General features: G+C 49.4%; 1 protein-coding gene across 1 annotated transcript; it reads left to right on the top strand.

The window, feature by feature from the left end:
• The first annotated feature begins 201 nt into the window (after window positions 1-201).
• TRIM25 (tripartite motif containing 25) lies at window positions 202-26,925 on the top strand. The gene is made up of 9 exons (XM_058445350.1): window positions 202-879; window positions 5,696-5,791; window positions 9,932-10,165; window positions 12,812-12,976; window positions 15,190-15,250; window positions 18,304-18,330; window positions 18,651-18,734; window positions 18,812-18,910; window positions 22,302-26,925. Exons 1-9 carry the CDS (start codon window positions 283-285, stop codon window positions 22,829-22,831), a joined length of 1,893 nt encoding a protein of 630 aa, XP_058301333.1. The 5' UTR covers window positions 202-282; the 3' UTR covers window positions 22,832-26,925.

Below are 26,925 nucleotides of genomic sequence, written 5' to 3'. Positions count from 1 at the left end.
GGGCTAAGGCCGAGCCCGGCGTCCCGCGCCCAGCCCGCGGGAGCTCTCGGGGATCGAAGCGCGGCCGACCTTCGCCAGCTCGTGGGCGACTGGGACTGCGGTGCCCGCAGGACTTCCCGGGAGGATCTCGCGAGACCCGCCCAGTCCTCGCCGCCCGCCCCCCGCCGCGCCCCACGTGACTTCCTGACGGCTTCAGGGACTGCCCCTCTCGGGCTAGGTTCCGTTTCCTCCGCCGCCTCGGAGTGCGGGTGCAGCAGTCGCGTCCCGACCCCTGGGAGCGCCATGGCGGAGCTGTGCCCCCTGGCCGAGGAGCTGTCGTGCTCCATCTGCCTGGAGCCCTTCAAGGAGCCGGTCACCACTCCGTGCGGCCACAACTTCTGCGGGTCCTGCCTGAACGAGACGTGGGCAGTCCAGGGCGCGCCATACCTGTGCCCGCAGTGCCGCGCCGTCTACCAGGCGCGACCGCAGCTGCACAAGAACACGGTGCTGTGCAACGTGGTGGAGCAGTTCCTCCAGGCCGACCTGGCCCGGGAGACACCCGCCGACGGCTGGACGCCGCCCGCCCGCGCCTCTGCACCCAGCCCAGGTGCCCCGGTGGCCTGCGACCACTGCCTGAAGGAGGCCGCCGTGAAGACGTGCTTGGTGTGCATGGCCTCCTTCTGTCAGGAGCACCTGCAGCCGCACTTCGACAGCCCCGCCTTCCAGGACCACCCGCTGCAGTCGCCCGTTCGCGACCTGTTGCGCCGCAAATGTTCCCAGCACAACCGGCTGCGGGAATTTTTCTGCCCCGAGCACAGCGAGTGCATCTGCCACATCTGCCTGGTGGAGCATAAGGCCTGCTCTCCCGCGTCCCTGAGCCAGGCCAGCGCCGACCTGGAGGTAGGGAATGGCCCGGGAGGGTACAGAGGGCAGCCTGGCCTGCTGGGCGGTGCAGAGGGGCCACCGGGGGCCTCTCTGCCACACTCTGGACGCCCTGGGGAGATGGCCCTGAATTCGAGGCCGGGGCATCTCCAATGTCAGAGTAGGAAGGGGCTGGGAGATTATATAGTCCCTTCCCATCATCCATGAAGACAGGTTAGGTTGCTTGCCATAAGCCTGTCATTGTCTGATGGTGTTTATTTTTATTTTTTTGAGACAGGGTCTCGTCCCTCTCACCCAAGCTGGAGGGCAGTGGCAGAATCACAGCTTACTGTAGCCTCGACTTCCCGGGCTTAAGGGATCCTCCTACCACAGCCTCCCAAGTAGCTGGGACCACAGGCTCGGTAATTTTTTGTAGAGATGAGGTTTCTCCATGTTGCCCAGGCTGGTCTCGAATTCCGGAGCTCAAGCGATCTGCCCACCTCGACCTCCTAAAGTGCTAGGCTTAAAGGCGTGCGCCACTGCGCCCCACCATCTGGTGGTGTTTAGTAGAGGGTTTTGAATGTCAACTATGAACGTTGGAGGTTACCTCTGTTGCCTCACGAAGTCCTGGTGGCACCCAGGCGGTGGATAGGATTTAGTTTCATTTTACTGTTGAGGATACTGAGGTCCAGAGAAATGAACTTAGCCTGACCTAATGCAGTAAATGGCCACGCAGGCACTGCGACCCGGGTTGGTTCGATTTCATAGTTTGCATTTCTCCCCGTGGACCAGCCTCGTATCCAGGTCCCTAGAGTCGGGAGAACCAAACAGTCCGGGAAGCTTGAGGTCATGTAAGCAAAAGCCTTTGGTGGGCCGGAGAGTTCCTGTGATCAGGAAGGGTTGTTATTAGAGGCCTAAGAGGGAGGGTGGGCAGCGTCCCAGTAATCACTGGATCAGAGCCACAGGGAGAGCCAACACTCTTGCACCATAATGTCCTCCGTCCTGGCCGTGTGACTTTGAGCATGGGGTTTGGCCCCTGGACCTGGGTCCTCACCAGTATAGTGAGGCTGTGGAACTAGGTGGATTCCTAAGGGCCTTTCAGGTCTGCAATGTTTTTAGGTGGTTTGGGTATCATACCTTCCCCTTGTGGACTCAAAGCAGAGGCTGAAATCAAACCACCTTTTGTTATATCAGCCTAAGATCCAAAGCATGGCCTGATTTCATTTCATTCTCACAGCACCTTCAGGGAGAACAAGACCCATCTTCGTGTTGTCAAAGGAGACAGTAGCCTGGGCAAGGTCAGAGTTGGGGGTCTGCATCCAGCTTTGTGTAGCACATGAGCTTGGCTTTTTTTTTCTTTTCTTTTAGAGACAGGGTCTTGCTATGTTGCCTAGGCTGTTCTTGAACTTCCAGCCTCAAGGGATCCTCCCATCTCAGCCTCCTGAGTAGCTGGGACTACAGGTGTGCCACCATGCCTGGCTATAAACTTGGCTTTTTTTTTTCTTCTTTTAGAGACAGGATCTTACTCTGTCACCCAGGCTGGAGTACAGTGGGGTGATCATAGCTCACTGTAATCTCAAACTCCTGGGCTCAGGTGATCCTGTTGCCTCAGCCTCCTGCGTAGGTAGGTAGTACTACAAATGTGAGCCACCACACCTGGCTAAGTTTTAAAAAATTCTTTTGTAAAGACAGGATCTCACTATGTTGCTCACGCTGGTCTTGAACTCCTGCCTCAATGCTTCTCCCATCTTAGCCTCCCGAGTATCTGGAACTACAGGTGTGCTACCATGGGGCCTGGGTATAAAATCAGATTTTTTTTTTTTTTTTTGAGATGGAGTCTTACTCTGTCACCAGGCTGGAGTGCAGTGGTGCGGTCTCGGCTCACTGCAACCTCTGCCTCCCGAGTTCAAGCGATTCTCCTGCCTCAACCTCCCGAGCAGCTGGGACTACAGGCGTGCGCCACCATGCCCAGCTAATTTTTGTATTTTTAGTAGAGACTGGGTTTCGCCATATTGGCCAGGCTGGTCTTGAACTCCTGACCTTGTGATCCACCCGCCTCGGCCTCCCAAAGTGCTGGGATTACAAGCGTGAGCCACCATGCCCGGCCCATTTATATATTTTTTTAATCTTTTCTTTTAGAGACAGGTTTTCACTCTGTCACCCGGGCTGGAGTACAGTGGCATGATCATAGCTCACTATAACCTTAAACCCTGGACTCAGGTGATCCTCCTGCCTCAGCCTCCTCAGTAGCTAGGATTACAAGCACGCGCCACCACACCCAGCTAATATTTTAAAACATTTTTTGTAGAGATGGGATCTCCCATGTTGTCCAGGCTGGTCTTGAACTCCCAACCTCAAGGGATCCTCCCACCTCAGCCTCCCAAAGTGTTGGGATCACAGGCGTGAGCCAAGAGCCTGGCCTAAACTCTGCTGTTTAATCCTAACAACAGGCCTTCCTCTGCCAACGCCTGCCCCCGCTGTCCTGATTTGCTGAGTCCTATAACAGGTCTGCTTTTTGAGCCCTGCTACTGCTGCTCATCACTGTTGGCAGAGCCAGTCTCAGCTGGGCAATGCCCTTAGCCTCAGGGGCTGGGTTATCTTGGCCACTGGTGTGGATGGACTTGAGACTCTGGTGCCTCCCATGTGGAAGACCCAAGTCTCCAGTCTGTGAAGGGATCCTCAGAATTTCAAAAAGTCCTTTACCTTTGATTAGGGGATTATTGCTGCTACCAAAGTTTTTGGGTCACTTTCCTTTGGTCTGGAGTCATCTGGGCACCATTCATGATGAGGGTAGTGCCGCATGTGTTTGATTAATGGTGTATCAAATCTTTCAAAATATAGGGCTCAGGGTGTAGTGCTATGCGCAGCTCTTGAAAGTGAAGTAGTTGGCAGCCTTGGGGTGTTCTGAGGTCTCTTCCTGCTCTGAGGCCAGCAAGGCTGGATGTATGTAGGCCTGGTCTTTGGCCCACACCTTATCTTGGCCACTGTTAGAGGCCAGGTCGAAGGGCAGTGTCACAGAGGTCAAGTTTGAAACATCATGAGCAGCTTGGGCTTTTCAGATTGAGTTAGTGTGGCCTTGGTCCCTGCCTCCAACCCCTACGTGTGACTGTCACTGGGTTGTTCAACTCCAGATTCAAGATCAGGTTCCGCCCAGAATATCTTGGGTGGAGTTGAAGAGTCTGGGAAGTGGAAGAGAGGGCCAGGGTGTGTTGAGCCTGCTAGTTACGGGAAGGAAATGGTTTTCTTCTAGAAATCTCCAGCATGCTCAGTTTGGGCATGTGTCTATGATTTTAATGTCAGGATCTTAGCTGTGCCAGTTACTAGTAGTGTAGCTGGGGCAAGTCACTTAATTGTTCTGTGCCTCAGTGTCCTTGTCTGTAAAGGCTGGGTAATTCCCACCTCACAGTGTTGTTCTTAGCTCTAAGTAAGTTAATACAGGTAAAGCACTAGAACAGTGCCTGGCATACAGTAGGTGCATAATAAATACTAGCTGCTGCTGTTACGGTGGTGGTGATTTTCCTTCCCATTTCTGTGCCCCAGTATTTCATCTGAGCAGGGAGGTAGGAGACTCAGATATTGATTATGAAAACTAATGGAAATCAGATGAGAATATTAGCTTCCTTCATATACAGTTTGCCTTTGTTTCTGGAGGTGGCTAGGACTGAGCAGATTTGCAGCTGGGCTTCAGCCCCTGTGAGCTGCTTCATCTTTTTTTTTTTGTTTTTTTTTTGAGACACGGTCTCACTTTGTCACCCAGGCTGGAGTGCAGTGATGCCATCCTGGCTCACTGCAGGCTCAACCTCCCGGATTCAAGCGATCCTCCTGCCTCAGCCCCCTAAGTAGCTGCGACTACAGGTGTGCACCACCACGCCTGGCTAATTTTTGTATTTTTAGTAGAGACAGGGTTTTGCCACGTTGCCCAAGCTGGTCTCGAACTCCTGAGCACGAATGATCCACCTGCCTGGGCCTCCTAAAGTGCTAGGATTACAGGCATGAGCCACTGCGCCTGGCTGGCTGATTGATCTTATTCCCAGCCCTTGGTGGTCCCAGTCTGCAGTGAGCCTTGGACTCTGATTTCTGTCTCCCTGCCCTGTGAGGCTGACAAAGGCTCGCAGCCTTGTTCTGGGATTGGCAGATGCCTGTGGAGAGAACATCCTAGATATCAGGCTTATCTCTGGGCCCCTTTCTCCCTTCTCCTGGACCTTAACTTCTTAATCCTCTGCTTGATTGGTTCTCCAGCATCTTTTAGCAGATCTCCCCGCTGGGATCTCCCCGTTATTTGAACTGCTTTCCTGGCTGTTTGCAGTGGGAGGATTGGTCTGAGTGGCCCCACCTGCGATTACCGAAGCAGCTGTCCCAGCTCGTTCTGTTCCTGTGTGAGCTTGGCCACCTTTCTGTCCTCGTTGCTTGAGTTTCATTGGCTGCAAAATGGGTAATTAGAGAAAAACTCATAATAATATAAGCTGACATTCAGTATGTTTTCCCTAAGATCCAGGCATTGGGCTGAGTACTTACATTGTTTTAATTAATCCTCCCAATAGCCCTGTGAACTGGGGACAGTTGTATCTATTTTGTGTCCAAGAAAACTGAGGTGAAGGACACAGTTGCACAGCTGGGAGTTGGGACTGGAACCTTGGTCTGTACTGTCCCCTGAAAAGGATGAAGGGAGGTAGTAAGGATTAGAATGCTTCAAAAAGTTCCAAGCAGGCAAGACTCGGATGACAGAACTTGGGGTGGCAAGACTTGGGTGGAGTGGGAGAGGAAGGAATCTATCCTGTGGGGTAGATCCAGGGATGGCTTCTGGTGGGGCTGGGCTGAAGAGGTGCATTCTCAACCTCATTTGTTTTCCCTGCAGGCCACCCTGAGGCACAAACTAACTGTCATGTACGGTCAGATCAACGGGGCGTCGAGAGCGCTGGATGATGTGAGAAACAGGCAGCAGGATGTGCGGGTGAGTGGCAGGGCTCTCCAAGGCCAGCCCTGCCCTGTGGCTTCCCTCGGCCTCCAGGCGGGACAGGCGTGGCTCTGACCATGACAAGGCTGGTGTTGGGTGCACTCACAGTGTCAGGATGAAACATCAGCCCTGCAAAGCGTGCAGACAGCTGTGTGTCTGAGAGAGATCCTTTGCAAACCCAAACCAAAAATTACCTATAAGCCCAACTGTGGGGGAAATCATTATAAATTAGGGTTAAAAAGTAGTAATTCAGAAAAATCGTTATGATATAAAGTGGGAGAAAAAGAGGAAGCAAAAGTATATACCTCCTAGGGTTGCATCTATTTACAAAAAGGAAGTATATTAGTTTCATAGGGCCACTGTAACAAATTGCCACAAACTTGGTGGCTTACAGCAGAAATGTATTCTGGCAGAGTTCTGGAGGCCTGAAGTCCAAAATCTAGATGTGGGCTTGGCCACACTCCCGAAGTCTCTAGGGGAGAACCCTTCCTTGCTTCTTACAGTTTCTGGTGGCTCAGGCGTTCCTTGGCTTTTGACTGTATCACTCTGATCTCTGCCTCTGTCTTCACACACCGGTCTCTTTATCCCTTAGTGTCTTCCATCTCCAATAAGAACTCTTGTCATTGGATTTAAGGAGCACCTAGGTAATCTAGGATGATCGAATCTCAAGATCTTTAATTGCATCTGCAAAGACTTCTTTCCTAAGTAAGATTACAGTCACAGGTTCTGGTATATGGACATGTCTTTTGGGGGCCCAGCATTCAACCCATTACAGAGAGCATGGAAAGAAACTGAAAGGGAATATTATAGAAGGATCATATTGTAAGTGTTGGAGTGGTGAATTAGGAATGGTTTTGTTCCCCCGGTTTTTCAGATTTTCAGTACGTTTAAATTGCTTTTAAATGGAACGATCAGATTTTTACCCTTTTTCAGAGCTGCAGCACCCAGTTTTATTGCAGCAGTTATGGTTTAATTAGATGAGATCTAGGTTAGAATACCAGCTCTGTCACATACTAGTTTATGTCACTTTGGTCATGTTGACAGATCTTTGAACCTTCGTTTCCCAATTTGCACAATGGAATCACAAGTTCTTTGTGAAGATGATTGTGAGACAAACGAAAGAATGCACGTGAAAGTACCCGTATTTGTTAGACAGCAGGCTATACTGCTGTAACAAAGATACACCAAAATTCAGAGGCTTAAACATGATGGAAGTTTATTTTGCCAACTGACAGTCCAAACCCACCCACGAGTAACCCAGACTAAGGGTTCATGTGATCATTCAGGGATTAAGGGTTCTCCCTTCTTATTACCCTACTATTCCACAAGGTATTGTCCCAACCTCTTTGGTTGAAGCTGGGTTACCATTACATCTTTGTTCTAGCCTGTGAGAAAAGGGACAAAGAGGAAGTGGAGGACAAAAAGCAATTTTCCTTTACACCAGTGACACAGTGTTGCACGTATTACTCCTGGGCATGGGTCACTGGAAGGAGTTTTGTCACATCGCCTAGTCTAGCTGCAGGGGAGGCTGGGAAATGTAGTATGAGTAGCCACACACCCAGATGAAACTCCAGGGATGTTCTCTTACCAAAAGGAAAAAAGGGAAAATGAACACTGGGGGACACTTGTAGTCACATTAGAAGTTGCACAGTAAAAGATTGGCAAAGAAGGCTGGGCCCAATGGCTTACGCCTGTAATCCCAGCACTTTGGGAGGCTGAGGCCGGTGGATCACCTGAGGTCAGGAGTTCAAGACCAGCCTGGCCAACATGGTGAAACCCCATCTCTACTAAAAATACAAAAAATTAGCCGGGCGTGGTGATGCATGCCTATAGTTCCAGCTACTTGGGAGGCTGAGGCAGGAGAATTACTTGAACCCGGGAGGCAGAGGTTGCAGTGAGCTGAGGTCATGTCATTGCACTCCAACCTGGGTGAAAAGAGCAAAACTTCGTCTCAAAAAAAAAAAAAAAAAAAAAAAGATTGGCGAAGAAATACTTGAATTCCTCTCTTCCAGTCTACTGTCCTTCTTGTGTGTTTTTCTCTTTATTATGTTTGATTCCGAGCTATTGTCTTAGTCCATTTTGTGCTGCTATAATGGAATACCACAGACTGTGTATTTGCAAAGAAGAGAAGTTTATTTGGCTCAAAGTTCTAGAGGCTGAGAGGTCCAAGAGCGTGCTTCCGGCATCTGGTGAGGCTCATCCATGGCGGAAGGATGGAAGGCAGGAGAGCGGGACAGGAAAAAGGAGGTCAAACCCCTGTGATAAGAACATGAATCCATTCATGAGGGCAGAGCCCTTGTGATCTAATCACCTCAGTGGCAATTAAATCTCAGCATGAGCTTTGGAGGAGACATTCAAACCATAGCAGCTATTGAGGCTACCCAAGATGTGAAACAAAATTGCAGCTACTAAAGCAGTGCTGTCCAGCAGAAATACAGTAGGAGTGCAGATGTCATTTTCAGTTAATTTGAATAGTACATGAGATTTGTTGTATTTTATTTATCTATCTTTTTTAGAGACAGGTCTCACTCTGTCACCCAGGCTGGAGTGCAGTGGAACAATCATAGCTCACTGCAGCTTTGAACTGGGCTCAAGTAATCATCCTGACTCAGCCTACCCCCCTTCACCGCCCCCCCCCACTATCCAGGAATACAGTCCATCTAATTTTTTTTTTATTTTTGTAGAGAAACAGTCTCTCTGTGTTGCCCAGGCTGGTCTTGAACTCCTGGCCTCAAGTGATCCTCCTGCCTCAGTCTCCCAAGGTGCTGGGATTATGAGCATGAATCACTGCACCTGACTGAGATTAATTTTAATATTACAGTTTATTTAATTTGGTATATCTTAAATATCATTCTTTCAACATATCAATTTAAAAGTTTTAAGATATTTTACTCTTCCTTTTTTTTTGGTGTGAAACCCTTGAAAGCCAGTATGTATTTTATACTCATGGCAAGTCTCAGTTGGGACTAGCCACATTTCAAGTGCTCAATAGCCACATGTAGCAAGTGGCTATGTTATTGGAAAGTACATTTCTAGAGCATGATATTCTCTAGACATTTTCCACAGCTGCATCCTGACTTTTTGTTTTGTTTTGTTTTGTTTTATTTTATTTTATTTTACTTTACTTTACTTATTTTATTTTACTTTATTTTACTTTTTTATTTTATTTTATTTATTTTATTTTATTTTATATGTTATGTTACGTTACGTTATTTTATTTTATTTTATTTTATTTTATTTTATTTTATTTTATTTTATTTTAGAGATAGAGTCTCGCTCTGTCTCCCAGGCTGGAGTGCAGTGGCACCATCTCAGCTCACTGCAACCTCTGCCTCCTGGGTTCAAGTGATTCTTCTCCCTCAGCCTCCTGAGTAGCTGGGACTACAGGTACATGCTGCCACAATCAGCTAATTTTTGTATTTTTAGTAGAGACAGGGTTTCACCATGTTGGCCAGAATGGTCTTGATCTCTTGCTGACTTTTATTTTTAAGAATTGCCCATGAACCATCTTTAGCTTAAGAAATAAAATATCATCAGTGCAGCCCCTCCCATCTGTTTCTCCTTTATTCTATCCCCCTTCCTCTCTTCCAGAAGTAACCACTCTCCTAAATTTATTTATTCATTCGCACGCATTTCTTTGTGCGTATAACCATTCTGTTTGTTTCTAAGCTTTATTGAAAGAGCATCATATGGTGGATCTTCTTCTGCAAGTTGTTTTTCTGTCATGGAGTTTTATCCAGGCATAGCTCCAGTTTATTAATTTTCATAACTGTTTAATATTCCATCCTATGAATACCTCCCAGTCTTTGCATCAAGTCTTCTTCTGATGGATGTTCAGGTTGATTCCAGGTTTTTGCTACTTCAGACAATGCTGCCTGTGAACATTCTTATGCGTGTCTCAGGGGCAGGTGGCTGCAATTTTTTGTAGCATATATTCCTAGGACTGGAGTTGCTGAGTCATAGCGTATGAGCACCTCCAAGTTTATTAGATATTGCCAAGTTGCTCCCCACAGTGATTTGTTCTCCCACAAAGTACAGATAAGAGTTCCTGGAACTCCACATCTCACCCACGCTCGGGGCTGCAGCCTTAGCATTTTTGCCCCTTTGACGAGCATCCTTTTACCTTGGCCCTCTCAGATGACTGCTAACAGAAAGGTGGAGCAGCTACGACAAGAATACACGGAAATGAAGGCTCTCTTGGACGCCTCAGAGACCACCTCGACAAGGAAGATAAAGGAAGAGGAGAAGAGGGTCAACAGCAAGTTTGACACCATTTATCAGATTCTCCTCAAGAAGAAGAGTGAGATCCAGACCCTGAAGGAGGAGATTGAACAGAGCCTGACCAAGAGGGATGAGTTCGAGTTTTTGGAGGTGGGTCACCACTAGGCATTGTTGAATGTTTTTTTTTTTTTTGCCTGATGTCATGCTGTTGATGATGGGGCCTCAAGGAGCTGGGGACTGGAAGAGGTCACTGGAAGCATCCCTGAGACACACACTGTATTAGTTTTCTGAGCTGGGAAATAACTTACCACAAATGTAGGGGCTTCAAAAAACACATATTTATTCTCTCAGAGTTTCTCTGGCTCAGGAATCTGGACATGGCTTTATGGGTGGCCTGCATAGGGTCTCACCAGGCTACAGTCTGTGAGGGATGGCCAGGCTGTTTCCTTTGGAGCTCAGGGTTGTCTTCCAAACTCATGTGGTTGTTGGCAGAATTTAGTTCCTTATGGTTGTAGGACTGAGGCCCCCTGCAATTTCCTGCTGGCTGTCTCTCAGATTGATAGCTGACTTCTTCAAGGCCAGCATGAGAATTTCTCCTCTAGAAAGATGCAATCCCTCTTTTACGGGCTTTTACCTGGTTAAGTCAGGCCCACCCCAGATAATTGCCCTTTTGATGAACTCAAAATCAATTGATTTGAGATGCTAATTACACCTGCAATATTCCACCCCCTTTGCCATATAACATAACCTAATCACAGGAGTGATATTCTATTTCATTCACCATCCTTCCCATACTCAAGGGGAGGGCATTGTATAGGGTATGTACATCAGTCGGGGTCGAGGGCTTGAGGGCCATCTTAGAATGTTGCCTACCACACACACTCCACCTCTTCCTCCCATCCTTCCTCCAGCAGCTCCTGGAAGTGTGTGTTAGTAGTCCCTTTTGCATTGCTATAAAGGAGTACCTAAGACTGAGTTATTTATTTATTTCATTTATTTATTTTGAGATGGAGTTTCGCTCTTGTCGCTCAGGCTGGAGTGCAGTGGTGTGATCTTGGCTCACTGAACCCTCTGCCCCCAGGTTCAAGCGATTCTCCTGCCTCAGCCTCCCGAGTAGCTGGGATTACAGGCACACGCTACCATGCCCAGCTAATTTTGTATTTTTAGTAGAGACAGGATTTCACCATGTTGGCCAGGCTGGTCTCGAACTCCTGACCTCAGATGATCCACCCGCCTCAGCCTCCCAAAGTGCTGAGATTACAGGTGTGAGCCACTGCGCCCAACCAGACTGAGTAATTTATAAAGAAAAGAGGTTTATTTGGCTCACAGTTCTACAGGTTGTACAAGCATGGCAACAGCATCTGTTTGGCTTTTAGTGAGGCCTTTGGTGAGGAAGGAAGCTTTTACTCATGGCAGAAGGTGAAGCTGGAAGCAGGCATGTCACAGGGTTAGAGAGGGAGCAAGAGACAGAGGAGGAAGTGCCAGCCTCCGTTAAACAACCAGTTTGTGCAAGAACTCACCTGTTACCATGGGAGGGCACCAAGCCATGGATGGGGGATCCACCCCCATGACCCAAACACCTCCCACCCTGCCCCACCTCCAACATTGGGAATCACATTCCAACATGAGATTTGGAGGGAACAAACATCCAGACTGTATCAAAGTATCTTTCTAAAGCATGGGCCCCCGGCTGTTTCTGGCCTCATGTCCCTTAGCACGGCCTGCAGGGTCCTGGGTGACTGGGCCGTGCCTGTGCCAGCAGCCTCATCTCTTATCACCCATCCCTGGCTCATGCCCTGTGCACTCACTGTTCCCCAGACACAGTGGGTGTGGGTGGGATGCCATGCCCGTCATTCTTGCCTAGTGAGTCGTATCCTTCCAGGGCCTTGGATCCCATTGCCCTGCTGTATCAGTGTTCCCAAGCATGCCACACTGCTTCTACAGTAGCATTGGGTGATGTTGTTTCAGACGTGCATTTTTTCATGGCTGTTTTGACTGTAAGCCCATCTCTTATTACCCCCATTCATCCTCCTGCCAATCTGACCAGCACATAGCAGAGTGCTTGGCATATAGTGGTGTGCCCCATTGATTGAGTGACCTGCAGCTATACCTGAAAGGCCCAGATTCCTTGTTCAGATCAGGTGGGAACCTTCTCTCTGTGCACTGGGGCCTGACGCGTGCCTAGTCTGGATGGTGTTAAGTTTTGTCCCAAGTGTTCATTCCTGTCTGTTGGAGCAGCTGCCCCGAGCTCTCAAAGGATCTGAGTGCACATCTAGGCTTCTTGATACTGTACAACCCTATTTTTCTCAAAGTTTGGGACTTCCAGGAAGACCCTCCCTTCTGATAAGATATTCCCTAGCTGGAATCCACATCCCTTGAGATGTCCCTGTCTGTTACCAGAATGTGTGATTAGAGCCGTTCCCCTAGGATTGGGGTGGTCGTGAGTTTCCTGTGCTTTTCCACCCCCAGCTGGAAAAGTGGAAAGAACATTGTCCTGGGGGATCGGAAGATCTCCGTCCCAGCTGTGTCTGTACCCCTAGCTGGCGGAGTTCCTGCCATGTCTAGACCTCAGTTTCCCCATCTGTAAGATAAGTGACCTCTGAGGTCCCTTCCAGCTCCAGATTACTGTCTTCAAGTGTCATTTAAACTCCTGGTGACCTCTGGCCTGTAATTTGAGAAGGCCAATTGGACTTAGCACTCATGGGCATAGGGGAGAGCCTCCTGGGGTTGGTGAGGACTGAGTCCAGGTCCCCGTTTCACCAGAGCTGCCTGCACTAACCCCCTGGCATGTTCCAGAAAGCATCAAAACTGCGAGGAATCTCAACAAAGCCAGTCTACATCCCCGAGGTGGAACTGAACCACAAGCTGATAAAAGGCATCCACCAGAGCACCATAGACCTCAAAAATGAGCTGAAGCAGTGCATCGGGCAGCTCCAGGAGTCCACCCCCAGCTCAGGTGACCTTAGCAGCCCCCTATGCTGCCCCCTGTGGAGCCCTGCAACCCGATGGGTCCCCTCAATGTTTTGGGATGGGAGATTGGGGCGTGATCCTGAGCACTGGGGCCTGAGTTTCAGGGCTCCTGAAACATCTGCCCTCTGTCTGGAGGCCAGTGGGGAGTCTGCTTTATCCTGACATTTTAGGATCTTTCCTAAAGCATTTTTGGGGACTTGATGTTAATGCTTGGACTTTCTGGACAGATAGGCTCTTTTGGCCTGTGATCTTGAGGCCAACTTGGATGGGTTTTGAATGGGCTAGGGCTTGTTATTGTGTTTGGTGGGGGAATGGCTCGTTTGGGGCAGAAATCTAGAATTCCTCTTTGACACCCCCTTTTCATCACCCCATATCCAATCCATTGCCCAATTTCACTTCTTTCAATCTCCTGACTCAGTCTGCCGATCCTAGCACTGCCTGCCTGTTCTGCATTGCCATCAGCTGTCGTCCCATGACGGTGGCAGCTTCCTAAACCCTCTGCATCTGCCGCTGCAGCCAGAGAGGGATTTTCATGATACAGAGCTCGTGTCCTGGGACCTGTTCTGCTTTGCCGTCTCACTAGGCTTCCCATTACTGCCTGATGTAGACCAAACCCTTGAACCTGGTCTAGATGCCAGGTCAAGCCCTGTTGGTCTCTCTTCAGCCCCAAGGTGCCCCCCACCCTCCTCTGGTGCATCTCTCTGCATTCAGTTCCTCAAATATGCACAACTTCCTGCGACAGGGCCTTTGGGTTTGCTCTTCCCCACTCTCCAGAAGGCTTGAACTCCACCGTCTTCACTAATTAACTCCTCTCACCCTTCGAAGATCACCAAAACTTTACATTTATAGCCAGCCTCCCCTGCCGCTGCTCCCACTCCTCAGACTGGGCCCAGGGTCCTTATCATCCTCTTGGGACTCTTGCATGGGTAGTGTCGCACTCTTCCTCAGGATCCCCGTAGATCTCCCTCATTAGGTTGTGATCTCTACGAGGTCAGGGGTTGTGGCTTATTTATTTATTTATTCAGGATCTTGCTCTGTTGCCCAGGCTGGAATGCAATGGCATGATTATGGTTCACTGTAACCTCAAAGTCCTGGGCTTAAGCGATCCTCCTGCCTCAGTCTCCGACTAGCTAGGACTGTAGATACACACCATCATGCCCGGCTAATTAAAAAAAATTTTTTTTTTTTTTTTTTTTTGAGACAGAGTCTCACTCTGTCACCCAGGCTGGAGTGCAATGGCCCAATCTCGGCTCACTGCAACCTCTGCCACCCAGGTTCAAGCATTTCTCCTGCCTCAGCCTCCCGAGTAGCTGGGGTTACAGGCATGTGCCACCACACCTGGCTAATTTTTGTATTTTTGATGGAGACATGGTTTCACTATTTTGGTCAGGCTGGTCTCGAACTCTCGACCTCAAGTAATTTGCCTGCCTCAGCCTCCCAGAGTGCCGGGATTACAGGCATGAGCCACCGGGCCCAGCCTAAAACATTTTTTTTGTAGAGTCAGGGTCTCGCTAAGTTGTCCAGACTGATCTGGAACTCCTGGCTTCAAGTGATCCTTCTGCCTTGGCCTCCCAAATCATTGGGATTACAGGCTTGAGCCACTGTGCCTGGCCTGTCAGATTTCTATTTCCCTAGTGCCTAGCACAGAGCCTGGCCCATAGTAAATCTCTGTTGTGTAATCCAGGATTGGGCTTGAATCTCAGCTTGGCCTGCCGAGTGTCCTTGCAGAAGGGCTTCTGAAATGGGTGGCGGGGCAGCCCCATTGTGGAAGTGCTGCGTGGGCGCAAAGCTGTAGGTGGCTGGTGTGTGGGAGGAGGGGAGAGAAAGAACAGTGACCCAGCCTCCGCTACATGACCTTGATCTCATTCAGGAGTCACATCAGCCATGAGCAAGGTGAAGTCATCCCCGTTGTGTGCTCGAAGAAACCAAAGCTCAGAGAAGTCTCAGAGGCCACAAAGCTGGGTGCTGGTGGAAAAAAGACTTGACCCTCGCTACATTTTAAGTCAGAGAAAAGAGGGAACACACCAAACTGGTTCTTAGATCACCTTGTTTGTAGCTCTTGTAAACGATGGGATGGGGAAGGTCGGAGGAAATGGCCGTCTGTGTGAACCCTCTGCCTGCCCACCGACCCATGGCAAAGCTGGCTGCTAGGGTCAGTGAGAGGAGCCGCACACACTGAGCCCTTCTTCTCTGACACAGGTGACCCTGGAGAGCATGACCCAGCGTCCACACACAAATCCACACGCCCTGTGAAGAAGGTCTCCAGTAAGTAGCACCACCCTTGTCTCCATGGCAACAGCATGGCTGTAGCCTCCCCGAGCTCTGGCCAAGTCACTTCCGGCCCATCCTGAGTCACTGTGGGGCCTGGACCTCAGTGGGAAAGAAGTTGGCAGCAGTCCCCACCATGGGGGGCTGTAGCAGAAGCTCCCCTGTCCATCAGCATTGCATGTTTGGGCTGCCTGGAACAGCAAGATGCCTGAGGCTGGCTTGTTTTGAGAAATATTTGCTATACCCAAGTCCTTGGGCAGAGCCTTGGGTGAGGAGACTGATGGCGGTCCGGGAAGGGTGGAGGCTAAACCTCCTTGGCATCTCAACAGTGTTCAGCCTCTGGGTTGTAATGGGCTTCTGCTATTACCATGTTTCTCAACCTTTTTTTTTTTGGTTTCTCACTATTACCCTCCTCCTGCTTCATCCCCAGAACCATTTGAGAAATTTTTTTTTCCTAATTACAACCCATGAAATTTTAATACCACCCATCTACTGCATAACTGTTTATGTTCTGTGCTTTTACACATAAAAAGATTAATCTTTTTTACTCCCCCTGATCCATTTTTGCCCTCCTAGGGGTACTATCCCCCTCATTGGGCAGGCACCTGCCATTGACATGGGGGTTGAGGAGAAGAGTGGTCCTGTTCTGCAAATGTGGAAAATAGCAATATCGAGGCCACAGGATGATTCTGAGTGATGAGGGGACACTGATTGTGAGAGCTCTTTATGAGCCATATACCACTGAGATGTCCATATACCACTGAGATGTCCATATACCACTGAGATGTCCATATACCACTGAGATGTCCATATACCGCTGACATGTCCATATACCGCTGACATGTTCATATATCGCTGACATGTCCATATACCACTGAAATGTTAGCTGTCATTGCTTCCCTGAAAAGTCGATGTGAACTCAGGAGGGCTGGCTGCACACTGCTGGTGTTGGGGGGATGGGAGAACCAGGGCTTGCTCTTTGTTGTTGTTGTTGCTTGTGCTTAGTGCTCAGGTCACCTGTAGCAGGCAGTGTGTGGTATCGGTGCCCGAATAGAACAGAGTCAGGGCTGGGATGCCTGGTGCAGATGGAGGAGGGAGCCCTTAGCTGGGCTGGAAAACCTCGAAGGGTACTTTGTGTGAAAAGGGAAGTGAAAGAGCAAGTGGAAAAGTACTGTTGACCTGTATCCTTCCCCAGTCACCTTCCTCTGAAAGCTCCTTTCTCGGTATGAATGAGGTGGGGATGCCAGCCAGCAGGTAGGTGTATTCCCCGGTGAGGTGAGGTCCTCCTGTCACAGCAGAATGACACCCTGGAGAATAAAGTTTGGGAATGAATCGAGGCTCCTCTAGGCTGAAATGAGGAAATAGGGGAGGGGGGATGGACTAGTCCCAGTGCAGAGAGATGTCTAAGGGTAGGTGATGAGGGAGGTGCCTGTGCCCTAGACTGATGTCACAGCCTGGGCCCCCCAAGATGCTGGTCCACAGGGAGTGGGTGGGAAAGTGGCAGAAGGGGAGGAAATGGGACAGAGTGAGCGACTGTGAGTGATGTGACTTCAAAGTAGGAGAAGCAGTAGCAAGGGGGCTTTGTGGTGTGACGGAGGTCTGGGGGAGGTAGAGGGTAATAGGAGAGAGCGGGGCTTATCTGTAATGTCAGGTGTCCTGCAGGTGGGCAGGGATATGATTTCAAAAATGCCCCTTTTTGTTCCAGTGTTGTGGAAGGTGGCAAAGAAGGAAGCTGGGATCTTCTAGCCCACTTGAGTGGACTTTGGACTCACCTGGAGGGCTTGTATACCACAGATTGCTGGGTCTCACCCCCAGCCTTTATGATTCAGTGGCTCTGGCTTGGGGCCCAAGAATTTGCATTTACTATTTTTTACGAGACAGAGTCTCGCTCTTTTGCCTAGGCTGGAGTGCAATGGTGCGAACAGAACTCATTGCAGCCTCGAACTCCTGGGCTCAAGTGATCCTCCTGCCTTAGCCTCTTGAGTAGTTAGGACTATAGGTATGTGCCACCAAGCCAGGCTAATTAAAACAATTTTTGTATGTATGTGTGTAGAGACAGGATATTGATATGTTGTCCAGGCTGATCTTGAACTCTTGGCCTCAAGCAATTCTCCTGCCTCAGCCTCCCAAATCGCTGGGATTAGAGGAGTAAACAGTGCCTGACCAATAATTGGCATTTCTTAGGGGTCCTCCGGTGATGCCACTGCAGCTGGTTGGGCACCAGACTTTGAGAACGACTATTTTAGCCAAACTCAGTTCCTGTAGGTAGACACTCCAGATATTTTTAAAAGACTTGGCAAGCATTTTTTTTTTTTTTTTTTTTTTTTTTTTTGAGATAGGGTCTCATTTTGTTGCCGAGGCTGGAGTGCAGTAGCGAGAACACAGCTCACTGCAGCCTCATCCTCCTGGGCTCAAGCAATTCTCCTGCCTCAGCTCTCAAGTAGCTGAGACTACAGGTGCGTGCCACTAGGCCTGGCTAGTATTTTTTTTTTTTTTTTTTTGTAGAGATGGGGTTTCCCCATGTTGCCCATGCTACTTTCTAACGCTTGAACTCAAGTGATTCCTGCGCCTCGGCCTCCCAAAGTGCTGGGATTCCAGGCATGAGCCACCGTGCGCCCAGCCCTTGGCAAGCTTTTTTTTTTTTTTTTTTTTCTGATTTTCTATTTGGTTTTTATTTATGTTTTTTCCTTTATGGAAATATATAATTTACCTGCAGTAAATCTCTTTTTTCCCTGCAGTACATCTTAAATGTGCAGTTAGATCTATTTTGACAAATGCATACATGTGTTACCATTGTCCAAATCAAGATAAAGAATTTCCCTTTCTCCAGAAAATTCCTTCGTGCTCCTTATTAGTCAGTCCCTGCCCCCACGACCGCTCGTGCTGGTTTCTATCACCGTAAATTCATTTTGCCTGCTGACTCCTGTTTTTCAAATTAAAACATCCTTTTATTTGTCTGGGTCAAATTCGTGCACATGAATGTTACTATTTTGAAAATGGCATTGTGTTGTGCCTTAAAAGATCTTAATTCTGAAAACTTTCTTTTGCAGAAGAGGAAAAGAAATCCAGGAAACCTCGTAAGTTATGCATTTCTGCAACTGTTCGTTTCTTAAGACTGCCCGAGCACAGAACTAAATGCTGGTAGTAAGAGTCGACCTCTCTCATCAGGGTTCTGTGATGGGTTCTATATGATTCCATTCTGTAATGGCAGCAGGCCTGAGGCTGGAGGGGAGGACAAGCATAAATGAGATGAAGAAGGTGACTTTAGCCTTGCCTGTTGTCCCCTGTGTTGCCCTGCTGTTCAGGCGTGTGTTTGTAGAAGCAGCTCTTAATCAGTGTGGAAGGGAGTAGAGGCCATCCGTTGCTCTGTATCATGTTTCCCTTTCCTTATCCCCAGCCCCTGTCCCTGCCTCACTCAGCAAGCTTCCCACATTTGGACCCCCGGAACAGTCAGTGGATTTGAAACAAGCTGGCTCGGAGGGTAAGTTATCGTGGGCAAGGGGCTTTGGGGTGTCCACTCTGAGTTTGTTCTGCAAATCGCTCTGTTTCCTCTCCCAGCTGCAGCCAAAGCCACCAGCTCGCATCCGAACTCAGCATCTCTCAAGGCCAAGGTGCTGGAGACCTTCCTGGCCAAGTCCAGACCCGAGCTCCTGGAATGTGAGTCGCTTCGGGGCTGGTGTGCAGTTCTGCTGGTTCTGTCTCTCCTGCGCCGCTCTGTGCAGCTCTCTGTGAGGCCAGCTGGCCGGCTATATCAGCCACTTCCCTTCACTTGTCCTCTACTTTGTTGCTGCCTTATTTTCTCCCAGTCATCAGTGCCTTTCTTTACTTTTCCTAACCAGCTCAGATTTCACAATCGGTCCTTTGTGTCTCCCTTTTGCCATCTAGTCTGGCCCAATTGAGCTCACCTTTCTTTGTGGGTCGGCACCTGCATGTCCCCTGCAGAGAAGGCAGGGCAATTGTGGTCACCAGCCTTCACCGGGCGTCCCGTTGCCGGCACGCCTGCCCTGCATCTCCTGTCTCCTCCCCACCGCTCTCCAGAGCCACCATTCCCAAGACTTCCCACTGGCCATAGCTCCAGCCTTCTCCCTGTCCTGCCCACCTTCTGCTTGATGGAAAAGACAGACACTGTAAAAGGGGCTCCGCCTGCTCTGTTATTGTCATCGCATCTGCATCTACCATGCTCCCTTCCTCGCCTCCTGGCACCTTTCCCAAGACTATGCCTGGCGCTGGGCTCTGGAGTCTGCTCCCCACATGCTCTCTGGAATCTTCTGCTCTCTCTTAGGCCTTTCCATTCCCATCTGTTCACCCTCAGCGTCTCTACCTAGGCTTGCCTATCTGTAGCATGTTTACATCTCTCCAAATCACAAAAACAAACCCAGCAAAACTGTCTCAGCTGCAGCTCTGTTTCCTGCCTCCCTTTCACCTGAATGCTTGTTAAAAATACAAATTACTAGCTGGGTGCGGTGGCTCATGCCTGTAATCCCAGCACTTTGGGAGCCCGAGGCGGGTGGATCACCTGAGGTCAGGAGTTCAAGACCAGCCTGGCCAACATGGCAAAACCCCATCTCTACTAAAAATACAAAAAATCAGCCGGGCGTGGTGGCACATGCCTATAATCCCAGCTACTTGGGAGGCTGAGGCACGAGAATCACTTGAACTTGGGAGGTGGAGGTTGTAGTGAGCTGAGATTGTGCCACTGCACTTCAGTCTGGGCAACAGAGCGAGACTCTGTCTTAAAAAACAAACAAACACAAACAAAAAACCCCAAAAAAACAAATTCCTGGGCCCTGTTCTAGTCCTACAAGATCAGACTCAGGCAAGCATGGAAAGCTGTATGTTTAGCTCATTTCCTCCACGATCCTTTTGAGGACAGTTGAGGAAAAGCAGCTCTGCAGGTTTTCTGCAGTGGTGGCTCTGAGCTGTGGCTGTGTGTTGGAATCCTGGGGAGCTTTTTAAAATCTCCGATGCCCAGGCTGTCCCCCAGACTGGTTCATTCAGAATCTTGGTGTTTGGCTGCCCAGGGTTGCAATGTGGGCCCGAGGTGGGAGCCTGAAGTCTAATCCTCATGCCACTGCCATTCTGACCTCTGTCCTGCTCTTGACCCAGGCAGCTCCGAGGTCTTCAGTGTCCTCCGTGTCACAAAATCCAAGGGACGCCTTTCAGCTTTTATTTAGCTTCATCTGTCAGTGGCATTCCTCCTCCTTCTGACACTCTCTCCCCTTGCCGCTTGAGCCGCTATACTCCCCTGGGTTTCCACCCCCCCCTCCTTTGCAAGCTCGTCTAACCTGGAAGTGGGTGGAGTTCTGTTGTCAAGGCCAGGCCTAGGGCCCTCCCACTTTCCGTCTTCTTGTTTCCTCTGCACCCACGTGCAACACTCCAGGCAGCACCTGCCAGTGGTACCCACTTCCATGTGGTGGCCAAAGCCAATCACTGAAAAATACAGCCCTTCCTTTATCATAAGCAGCTGCAGCAGGCTTGGTGGGGATCTGTGGGTCCCTTGCTTTCTCAGGGCTGGCCTTCTTGTAGCCCTCCAGTGTCCCTGCCCCCCATGAGAGGCCCAGACCAGCCCTGAGCTGCAACTAACTTGCCCAAGCTGCCAGCGGCGGTGCTGAGCCACGTGTTTCAGGAGCTGCTGTGCACTCTGTGGCAGCCGCATAAACAGGGAAAGTAAAGTTCTATCAACTTAGGGCCTTTCCACCCCCAGCTTATTCATTTTGTCTGGGGGGAAACTCGGGCTCCAGTGAAAAGTGTCATGCCCCGAGCCACCAAGCAAGTGAGTAGGGACAAAAGAGACTAGAGTGAAAGCCCAAGTCTCTTGGTTCCCAAGTTCCCAAGCTAGGGTTTGTCCCTGTCTGCCTTGCTGCCCCGTAAGCTGTCTCCCATGGTCCAGGATCGCTTGTGAGGGCAGAGGCAGAGGAGATTGAGTATGGGGACGACACTAAGGGGAGCTTAATCCTCAGATGTCCTGGAACTGCTTGTGAATGGCAGGAAGGGTGGGGAGGGCATGCTAGTGTCACACCAAGAATATAGTCAGGCCATGTCTGTGCTTACAGACCTCGCATGGCTTCCTGCTGTGCACCAGTTAAAGTCTAGACTCCTGAGCCCTTCCGTTTCTAGCCCCAACATGTTTCCCTTCTCCTGCTGCATCTGTGTTCCCAGCCACCCAGCTTCCCCGATCCCGGCACATGCCAACCCTCTTGGCACTCCGTGGCTTCACCCTCACTGTTCCCTCTGTCTGGAACAGCTTTTCTCTCTCTGTTCTCCTCTGTCTAGTTCTCATCTTCTGTTACTTGGCTCCAGTTCCAGCCTGCCAGTGAAATGTTCCCCAACTGTAGCATCAGTTGCCTTGTCTCTGTGTCCCTACAGTGTGTGCCTACCCTTTCGGCAGAGTGTGAGTCTCATGGTGTTGTTACTGATGGACTCGCCTTGCTCGTTGGAGTGTGAACTCCATGAGGCCAGGCACCTTGTCTCTCTGGTTCGTGGTTGTGCATCTTGTGCCAGAATCTGGTGTCAGTCAGGTGCCTGGTAAATGGTTTTGGATGGATGAATGGACAGACATATGGATGACTGATAGATGATAGATGGCTGGCTGGCTGGACAGAATGGATGGATGAATGGATGGATAGATGAGCTGATGAATAATGGATGGGTGGATAGATGGGTGGATGGATAAATGGACAGATGGATAGGTGAGTGGATAGATTAATGAATGAATGAATGGATAAATGGAAAGGCAGAAGGATGGATAGATAAGTGGATAGATAGATGAATGGAAGAATGGATAGATAGGTAGATAGATGGGTATATGGATACACGGGTAGATGGATAGATGGATGGATGGATACATGGATGGATTGATGGATACATGGATAGACAGATAGATGGATGAATAGACAGACAGACGGATAGATGAGTGGATGGATGGACCAGTGGGTAGATGGGTGCATGGATGGATAAAACTAGTGAATAAATAGTACCACTTGGGCAAAGGTCTAAAAGAGCACTTTGGGCCCCTTGTAATTAATTCCTTGGGGTGATGTTTTCTCAGATTACGTTAAAGTCATCCTGGACTACAACACCGCCCACAATAAAGTGGCTCTGTCAGAGTGCTATACAGTAGCTTCTGTGGCCGAGATGCCTCAGAACTACCGGCCGCATCCCCAGAGGTTCACATACTGCTCTCAGGTGCTGGGCCTGCACTGCTACAAGAAGGGGATCCACTACTGGGAGGTAGAGCTGCAGAAGAACAACTTCTGTGGGGTAGGCATCTGCTACGGCAGCATGAACCGGCAGGGCCCAGAGAGCAGGCTCGGCCGCAACAGCGCCTCCTGGTGCGTGGAGTGGTTCAACACCAAGATCTCTGCCTGGCACAATAACGTGGAGAAAACCCTGCCCTCCACCAAGGCCACGCGGGTAGGCGTGCTTCTCAACTGTGACCACGGCTTTGTCATCTTCTTCGCTGTTGCCGACAAGGTCCACCTGATGTATAAGTTCAAGGTGGAGTTTACTGAGGCTTTGTACCCGGCTTTCTGGGTATTTTCTGCTGGTGCCACACTCTCCATCTGCTCCCCCAAGTAGGCAGGCTGTAGACACTTGGGCTGACTGCCTGCAGAAGTCCCAAGACCCTAGTGAAAATACAGCAGGCAGAACTCTCCTTGGATAATTCCCCAAGAGGTCCCAAGGATTGGGAGCGTGGGAGCGGAGCTGGCGGGAGGGTGGGACTTGGGATTTAGCCAGGAAAGGGGTGAGAGTGATTGTGTTGTGGGTGAGGAGGTATTTCCACCCCCTGGTGCCTATCAGGGCAGGGTGACCTACTCCCCATTGTTCTGGAAATCTCCAGGCTGCTGGGCAGCTGGGTAGAGCTCTGGGGAGTGAAGTCATGAGTGCCTGATTCCTCTTAGAGAAAATCCATAGCTACTGTAGGTTCTGTCTTGGGCCACTTGGATCTGAAGGCTGCCCCTTTGCTCTCTGGGGTAGCCTTCAGATCTTGGTGTTTTGATTACTCACTATAGATGTTTTTAAAATTCCAAAGTCACCGAATTTCAATATTACATAACCTCCATTACCCGCATGTTGGGGCTTGATCTCCTGGTTATTATCTGTGCTTGAGGAAACACCCACAGCAGTCTCTACCCAGAACAGAGGCATGCCCTCTTCCTCCACTGGAAAATAGTGCATTCCCTTCCTACCCTGCACACTCATCGCCCCTCCATTGATGGTTTTCAAACAGGAAACTTTTCAGCTAAGGCTTCAAACCATGACTGGAATGAGCCTGTGTTGTATTTGTGATGCAAGGTCACGGTGACCCTGATCCAGTTTGGGTGGAAATCCTTCCTAAGTATCATAAGAAGCATCTTGGCAGAGATGCTTTGGTGGCAGCCATGAGCTTTGCTGGAGGCCTTGCTTCCCATAGCCTTGGCTGTGGGGCAAGGAACTCTGCCAGGCGAGGGGGACGCTGCCCTGGGTCAACAGAAGCCTGGTGGGTTTGCTCGTGTTAGAGTGTCCTGCCTTCTACTGACAGCTCTCCTCGGTGATAGCCTCTCTCCCCTGGATTGTGACGTATGGAATGACAGTGCAGGTACCACTGAGGCTAGCACAGTCAAGCCACCAGCTAAGCTGGATCCCTGAAGCCTGCTATCATGCAGACAGGCTATGCAGCTGCCTCAGGGACCACACTAGGCCACTTGCTGGGGTGTCAACCTACCACCAAAAGGGTCTTTCAGCAAACCTCATGGGGAGCAGGAACATTCCTGTGCATCCCTGGCCACAGGCTGCACACCCAGCACTGGCCTTTGCGTGAATCAGAGCCTGGGGCTGGCCCTAGCCCCTTCTACTGCCTTCCTCATTTGAGCCAATTATATAAGCTCACGTTGGTCAGGGAGGGACAGAAAGAGCTAAAGAGGGTCACACAAGTGGCTATTTTCCCTGCAGTGTTTCTGTGCGGTGAAAATAACCCAGTTCACTAAGGGGCGGGAGTGAATGGATTGCTGGATTTTCCCCAAGCTCCTTATAGCCTGATGTCAGGATGTATGAGGAATTTAGCCTCTTACAGTGAAATGAGTCCAACTCTGGGCTTTGCTTAGAGGAGAGCTCCCGTCAGGCTTCTTATAATATGAAAAGAAGTCACCATTGGGGAAGCGAGACCCCAGACCTTTTCATATGGATATTTGAGAATGTAATGCATCTCAGGCCTCGTGCTGGAACTCTAGGGCACTCTAGGCAGGCTCAGAACACTTGATATTCCTGACAGGTACACACCTGACATGCAGGTACATACCTGATCGGTGTCATCTCCTAACAAGGATTTTCAGTTCCTCAGGAGAGCAATAATCTTTGTAGGAAAGACATCCCTGCAACAGGTGATATGTGGTCCTTAGAAGTTTTCTTCCTTTACTACTTGGAAGAAAAGTTATTTGGTGATTCTTCTCTGCTTTTGAAGATTATCAAAAGCATCTTCATTGATTTCCTGAAACGAAAGCCTTGTCTGAAACCAATTAATACTTGGGAAACAGCTGGGCTTGGAGGTAGACTGCCAGAGATAAATCCATGGCTCCTGCTCGGGCTCTCTTCTGCAGAAATGAGGGCAACAGTGAGACCACTTCCCTGACCAACGTGCAGCTCAGGATAGGGAAGCATGAGACTCTCTGTTTAAAAGAGAGTCAAGTAGGTAACCAAAGCCAAGTTCTGTGCAAGGTGCTTTGGAGTTGTAAATTGAGGAGTGCATCCTTGCTGTCTTGAACCATTCTGTTTGCAATGGTAAGACCTTACATAACCTAGCTTTGCAGGGCCGCCATACAACCCTGGAGTCCTAGAGTTGGAGGAACCTTTGTGTCCATCTGACTTCTCATTTTGCGGAATATGATGAGAAAGTAGAGGATCACTCTGTTCACCACTCTTGCTGTTCCATTAGGAGATGCCTGCTAGCATGTGTGAGGGGAACACTGATACACTGGGAAGTATCGGAAATTCCCAGAAACGCAAACATAAAATAACTATCCTAGACCCAGGTACTGGGGACTGTCTCAGTCAGTGTGGCATGATAAATAAAAGGTTAGGATCAAGTCTTTGTATTTTTCAAGATGTGGTAGCTGATTATTCCTGTTTTAAGTACTCTGAAATCGATCTGCGATCAATAATACTAATATGTTATCTTTTACCATATTCTGCCTCTCACTATTGATTTTAATTAGGAGTGTTTGAACTGTTATTTCTTGAGCTTAATATTTTTTTAGAGTTAACTCTTTAAGGAGATAATCACAGCTGTAGATAAGGCCGGGGCTGGCTGACGTGCCTTAGAAGCTTTGAATGCAATAAAGCGGTGCTTGGCGTTCTTCTGCATTGTAGTGCAGGTAGAAAATGCTATTTGTTCGTCATACTGTTGTCAACAGATGAGCCACCCACTACAGATGGCTACTGCCCAGGGACCTGCCCAGGCCCCACCCAGGGGCTCCCAAGGGTTGAGATTTCTGCAGACCTATAGCCAGCACACTTAGTCCTGCCCTAGATAGAGTTCCTCTTCGGGAAGCTTTTGATAAGGAATTCTCAGACCGATAGATAGGATGTCTGTCTGGGCTTTGCTGCGGGACAGTCTAACTGTGGGGGCTAGGGGAAAGCGGGGGAGTATGGATCAAAGAGTAAGCCACACACAGATAATCAGTTACTAGGGATGGAGGTGTGAGGGTTCATTATATTATTCATTTTACTGTTGTATATGTTTGAAAATGTCTATAATAAAAAGCTTTAAAAAAAAAAAAGAAACAAAAATAGTTCAGGCCAGCAATGGGCCCTCCGTGTTCAGTGGATGTTATCCTTGTTTCAATTGGGGTAGGAGTTCCAGGAGGTGTGGATTGGAGGTTGTCTAAAGAATTGGACTGGCCTGGCCGGGCGCGGTGGCTGAAGCCTGTAATCCCAGCACTTTGGGAGGCCGAGGGGGGCAGATCACGAGGTCAGGAAATCGAGACCATCCTGGTTAACACGGTGAAACCCCGTCTCTACTAAAAATACAAAAAATTAGCCGGGCGTGGTGGCAGGTGCCTGTAGCCCCAGCTACTCGGGAGGCTGAGGCAGGAGAATGGCGTGAACCCAGGAGGTGGAGGTTGTGGTGAGCCGAGATCGTGCCACTGCACTCCAGCCTGGGGGACAGAGAAAGACTCTGTCTCAAAAAAAAAAAAAAAAAGAAAAAAAAAAAAGAATTGGACTGGCCTTTGTCCCCGCTTCCTGGGAGGGAGACTTTCAGTCCTTGACGTTTCCAGGGTAATAGGAGTGTCTTTGTTATTTGTGAGGCCATGGGATCGCACCTGAGCTTATGCTAAAAGGTGGGATGACTCAGAGCTGGGCCTGGTCACCAGAAAGACTGACCGTGTGATTAGAGGGTTGAGGCTTTTTGAGTCAGCCTGACCTATGGGGCGGGGGACTGGAGGCCGAGTTTAATCATCTGGCCAGTGCTTTAATCAGTACATCATGAAACCCTAATAAAATCTCTGGACACTAAAGCTCAGCATAGCTTCCTGGTTGGTGAAGCTGTGGCTATGCTGGCAGGGCAGTGTGCCCTAATTCCACAAAGAGGGGGCATGGGAGCACTGTGTTCGAGACTCTTCCAGACCTTTCCCTGTGTCTTCCTTGGCTTGTGGAGCTGATTTGTATCCTTTATAATAAAACTAATCATAAGTATA

The sequence above is a fragment of the Hylobates moloch genome, unplaced genomic scaffold (assembly GCF_009828535.3).
Source record: "Hylobates moloch isolate HMO894 unplaced genomic scaffold, HMol_V3 SCAFFOLD_10, whole genome shotgun sequence".
Classification (NCBI taxonomy): domain Eukaryota; kingdom Metazoa; phylum Chordata; class Mammalia; order Primates; family Hylobatidae; genus Hylobates; species Hylobates moloch.
The sequence above is the reverse complement of the archived record's forward strand: the minus strand, read 5'-3'. Positions and strand labels throughout refer to the sequence as shown.